Genomic DNA, 5800 nt, shown 5'->3' with positions numbered 1-5800 from the left:
GTACGAGGTGTGAGGCAGTTAAAGAGGGGTAGGGTGCGAGGTGTGAGGCAGTTAAACAGGGGTAGAGTGTGTGTGTGTGAGGTGTGGGGCAGTTAAAGAGGGTTAGGGTGTGAGATGTGAGGCAGTTAAACAGGGGTAGAGTGTGTGTGTGTGGGACAGTTAAACAGGAGTGTGTGTGTGTGGGGCAGTTAAAGAGGGGTAGGGTGTGAGATGTGGGGCAGTTAAACAGGGGTAGAGTGTGTGTGTGTGTGTGTGTGTGGGGCAGTTAAAGAGGGGTAGAGTGTGAGGTGTGGGGCAGTTAAACAGGGGTAGAGTGTGTGTGTGTGTGTGTGTGTGTGTGTGTGTGGGGCAGTTAAAGAGGAGTGTGTGTGCGAGGTGTGGGGCAGTTAAAGAGGGGTAGGGTGCGCGGTGCGGGGCGGCTCACCGTTGATGACCACCCTGATGGGCCTGAGGTCGATCTCTCCGCGCGCCATGATGCGGGCCTCGCACGTGTAGGTGCCCTCGTCCGTCTTCTTGATGCCGCGGATCTGGAGGTGGTTGTTGGGCAGGACCTTAAAGCGGACTGGAACCAACAGAACATCTCGCTGGGGTTACACACAACACTGACGCAGGGCCCAATCCCATCCCAACAAATCCCCATGGAAACTAAACCAGAGATGACAGTCTCTCCATCATTTTATCATTTAACTTTAGGACACCCATTCTGTGCTTTAGGAAACACACTTTAGGTCTAGCCCAGGCCTGGCCCTAAATCAGATGGTCAGCTACCTGAGCACTTAAAGTGTGTGTGTGTGTGTGTGTGTGTGTGTGTGTGTGTGTGTGTGTGTGTTGAACACCCTCTGCCCAAAGAGCCATATTAAACATGAAGTATGAATATATGAAACCTCTGAGGATGAGGAACAGAGAAACATGAACATGAGGGCTGCCCATATGGAACAGAACACACACACACACACACACACACACACACACCACACACACACACACACACACACACACACACACACATACACACTCAACACACACAGCCTGCATCACTCGCCACTGACCAGAGAGTGTGTGTGCTCACCACTCTAACACACACACAGCCGGCATCACTCGCCACTGATCAAAGAGTGTGTGTGTGCTTGTGTTTTGGGCAACTTCTAAAAGCCCTTTGTATCTGCTTGGCTGCACAGCCTATCTGAACTGGGTTTTCATGAATACATTATAAATGTAATACTTTGTTTTGGAGTTTCAAATTCCTGCTCCATAAAAAGTGCCCTTATCAGGACACGAAATAATCAGAATGTAACGGCAGGATGAGAACAGCCAACCGGGAACAGATGAGAGAAAATGGATTTTTGACAGAAAAAAAAAAAACCTATTACAAGTTTAAAAACAGAAAGAAAGAGAGGAGAGAGGAAGAGAGAGAGAGATGGAAAGGGATTTGGGAATAAGTAGAAGTGGAGGAGAAAGAGAGAAGTGTGTGTGTGTCTGTGTGTGTGTGTGTGTGCGTGTGTGTGTGTGTATGTGTGAGTGTGTGTGTGTGTAAGTTTGTGTGTAAGTTTGTGTGTAAGTTTGTGTGTGTTTGTGTCTGTCTGTGTGTGTGTGTGTGTGTGTGTGTGTGTGTGTGTGTGGTGTGTGTGTGTGTGTGTCTGTCTGTGTGTGCGCGCATGTATTCCCTGGTGCTTGACCTACCGTCCTTCTCCCCTGAATCTTGGTTCCTTTGTGTTTCCATATGATGTGGGGGGGGGGCGAGCTGAACACGTCACACACGATGATGGCGTCGTCTCCCTCGTTAAACTCCTGGGGCGACGGCGCGTGCTTGAAACGTGGATTTTCTCTACAAGAAAGGAGAACACACCAACTGCAGTTCACTCTGGCTGCATCAGTGAATAGTGTGAGTGTGTGTGTGTGTGTGTGGTGTGTGTGGTGTGTGTGTGTGTGTGTGTGTGTGTGTGTGTGTGGGAACGTGAAGCTCTATTTAAGGATGCTAGTCTGTACACAAACAGCACAGACTGTGTCTAGCTCACATATGACTGAAGATCAGCTCTCAGACGCCTCGAGTCATTAGCAGATGAGCTAGCCACAGGAGGCGTCGCCATGGCGCCCAGATGAACTAGCGACAGGAGGTTGCGCCACGGCGCCCAGATGAACTAGCCTCAGGAGGCGTCGCCACGGCGCTCAGATGAACTAGCCACAGGAGGCGTCGCCACGGCGCCCGGGGAGGGCAGTAATTACTGCAGAAACGCCACTTCCCTTAAGCCACTCCCACCTGGGCGGGTCAGTGTGAACCCAACGCCAACCCTGTGGGCTCTCTGTCAGGGGGGGCGGAGTCCAGGTGTGTGTGTTAAGTGTGAGTAGTTCTGCAAGGCAGAGATTGATGGAGATCTCAAAGTCGGCGCTTGGCTGTGGATGAACGACCCTGAGAGGAGTTCACTGCTCCTAGGTCTGTCTAAAGGCCTGAGGTCAGGCTGTGAAGGACTGGCAGTGAGAGTGGAAGTGGGAGTTGGGAAGGGGCTACATCAGGGAGCCGACGTCTCTCTCTCTACGCCTGACAGCTACTTCACGTCTCTCTCTACGCCTGACAGCTACTTCAGGGATCCTGCACTGGACTCCACAACCATTAGGGGTCTGGGTCTGGGTCTGGGTCCGATAAATCTCTAAGAATCTGGGGAAACTCTCTTTGGAAAACGTAAATATTGTTACTGCTCAAGGTCACATTATTCGTAAAATATACTGAAGAAATAGTGACATCAAAATATACACACATTTATTAAGTTAACATGTTCTACTGATATGCTACCCTATTTTAACCACCGACATTCGATAGTACCCTACGTTTAGACAAAAACAGCCACGCAATTAGACCACCAATTAGACCACCAATTAGACCACCAATTAGACCCCCAATTAGACCACCACTAGCTGTCTTGGTCACTCATGTGGAAACCAAAGGGCACGGGAGCTCGGAGAATAATATAGTGTATTCTTTTCAGGGGTGAAAATCATCTTTTTTCGAATCAGAACTTTTGATGTGTTGTTTTTTGTCAACATTTACAACTTGTGTTTGGTGTAAACTAGTGGCAGTGAGGATGAGGAGGAGGATGAAGAGAGAGATGACGCTTACGGAAGATCTTGACGTTGACGGTGGCCTCTCCCTCCTCGCTGCCGCGGCGCGCCACACACTTGTAGGTGCCGGCGTCGTCCAGGGTGGCGCTGTAGAGGGTGAGGGTGGACGTGGTCTCGTCGGTCCGGGTCACCGTGATGTCCGGGCGGTTCGGCTCGATCTTCTCCCCCGACGGAGAAAACCAGTCGATCTCCTTGGCACCTGCCACAACTACCAAAGAGACATGGACAGACACACACACACACACACACACACACACACACACACACATGGACAGACACACACACACACACACACACACGGACAGACAGACAGACAGACAGACACACACACATGGACAGACACACACACACACATGGACAGACACACACGCGCACGCAAAAAGAGAGAACATGTTTGTGGTCCATTTCCCAAAGATTGAAATGTGTGACCTCTGCTCATCCCAAACTCCAGCTATGAGCTCTCCAGTATGCATACTCCAGTTATGAGTGTTCCAGTATGCATACTCCAGTTATGAGCATTCCAGTATGCATACTCCAGCTATGAGCTCTCCAGTATGCAAACTCCAGCTATGAGCTCTCCAGTATGCATACTCCAGCTATCAGCTCTCCAGTATGCATACTCCAGCTATGAGCTCTCCAGTATGCATACTCCAGCTTCAGCTCTGTGCCCCTCAGCTGTGTGAGAGTATAGTGCAGCCTCAGCTCAATAATACACACCGCGTGTTCCCACACTAGATTACTGATGACACATTTAACACACAACTGTCAGCGCTAGTGCTAGCTGTCAGTGCGCTCCGGAGGCTATGTACAGATGTGTGTGTGTGTGTGTGTGTGTGTGTGTGTGTGTGTGTGTGTGTGTGTGTTGTGTGTGTTTGTGTGTGTGTGTGTGTGTGTGTACAGATGTGTGTGTGTGTGTGTGTGTGTGTACAGATGTGTGTGTGTGTGTGTGTGTGTGTGTGTGTGTGTGTGTGTGTGTACAGATGCCTGACATGAGTATGGCTTTCCATGCACAGAGGACATCTTCAAGTACCACACACTGAATAATATTCTAAATAATTCTGAAGATATCACACTATGACACACACGATGTGCAGATATAGTCATGTTATAATAACGTATAACACACATACTATCTAAATGTAATAATGCACTATAGTGCTATAATAATATTAATAATACAATGTATGACAAACATACCCTCACAGAGGAAGAATTTGCCCTCTCCCACACTGATCTCCCCCTGGGCCGGCATGATGTCCACCTGCAGAGCACCTGAAACACAGAGAACACACACACCTCCTGTTATATAAACACACACACACACACACACACACACACACACACACACACACAGATGGACCCACACACACAGATGGACCCACACACAACAGATCCTACTTACACAAACAAATAAATAAATACATCCAAAGAAAAAGGATAATTTCGACTGGTCGGGAGTACCCTTGTAACAGCACGCACACACACACACACACTCCTCCAGGTGTTCTGTGCGGTCTCCTCCTCTAAGAGCTTTACAGAGCAGTCCATCTGCACCAGCCTGCTCACACACACACACACACTCTCACATTCTCTTTCTCTCATATACACACACACACACACACTATCTTTGACTCACACACTGAAAACACACACACACACACACATTTATGTGTTGTGCTCCTTTGAGAGCTGTTTGGAGGAACCCATCTGCACTACCCTGCACACACACACAGACACACTCACTCTCTCTCTCACACACACTCACTCACTCTCTCTCTCACACACACACACACACACACTCTCTCTGACTCTCACACACACACACACCACACACACACACACTGAGTTGTATAGAGGAGCCCATCTGCAGTAGCCTCCCTCAGGTAACTATAGAAACCCCTGTTCTCCTCCTGTCACCTGCAGTAAACAGCCTAGTTGATCACCCCGACTATTTACACCTGCTTCTGTCTATACACCACTATCCTCCCCCACACACACACACACACTAATCACACATATCTACACACACTGCTCAGAGTCATCTACACACACACACACTGATCACACACTCATCACATATATCAAGACACACACCACTCAGAGTCATCTACACACACACACACTCATCACACATATCTACACACACACCACTCAGAGCCATCTACACACAAGCGTGTGTGTGTGTGTGTGTGTGTGAGAGTGTGAGTGTGAGTGTGTGTGTGCGTCATGTTTCTCCACACCACTGTCAGTGTCAGCGGCCATGTCAGTCATGTGACCCTGCATGACATCAGATGGCCAGCGTGTGTCGCTCTCCCTCCTGCGGCACGCGGCACAATCGCTGATCAAGCCCACTGAGGAAATGGAGCAGAAAACAGCTTTTTTATCGTCGCGGTGACATTTGAATTTGCATCCGATTTCACCAAAGCTCCCGAGGACTCAACACACGCGGGCGAACTCCAGCAGGAGGAGATGCCACTTTAAAGAGGCCGTTACAGGCAGGGTGGCACCAGAGGCAGCGAGGGGAAGTGTTTTAGTCAAACACGGCGCGTGCTGACGTCCTGAGATGCCCTCTCATCTCGGAGGGAACACAGGCTTCTGGGAGAGCGGCGTGCTACCCAGTCGACATCACATCACAGAGGCAAAGCTAGGACAGGCTAGCAAGCAAACATCACATCCATATAGCCAT

At 49.4% G+C, this 5800-nt stretch overlaps 1 protein-coding gene across 1 annotated transcript; it reads right to left on the bottom strand.

The window, feature by feature from the left end:
• Positions 1-424: 424 nt before the first annotated feature.
• LOC122131504 (neural cell adhesion molecule 1-like) lies at positions 425-4411 on the bottom strand (the record flags this gene model as incomplete). The annotated part of the gene is made up of 5 exons (XM_042706215.1): positions 4312-4411; positions 3113-3322; positions 1681-1825; positions 837-886; positions 425-562 (listed from the first exon to the last, which is right to left on the bottom strand). Coding segments are annotated over exons 1-5 (598 nt in total), but the record flags the coding sequence as incomplete, so codon positions are not given.
• Positions 4412-5800: the final 1389 nt, after the last annotated feature.

The sequence above is a fragment of the Clupea harengus genome, unplaced genomic scaffold (genome assembly GCF_900700415.2).
Source record: "Clupea harengus unplaced genomic scaffold, Ch_v2.0.2, whole genome shotgun sequence".
In the NCBI taxonomy this organism is placed as follows: domain Eukaryota; kingdom Metazoa; phylum Chordata; class Actinopteri; order Clupeiformes; family Clupeidae; genus Clupea; species Clupea harengus.
The sequence above is the reverse complement of the archived record's forward strand: the minus strand, read 5'-3'. Positions and strand labels throughout refer to the sequence as shown.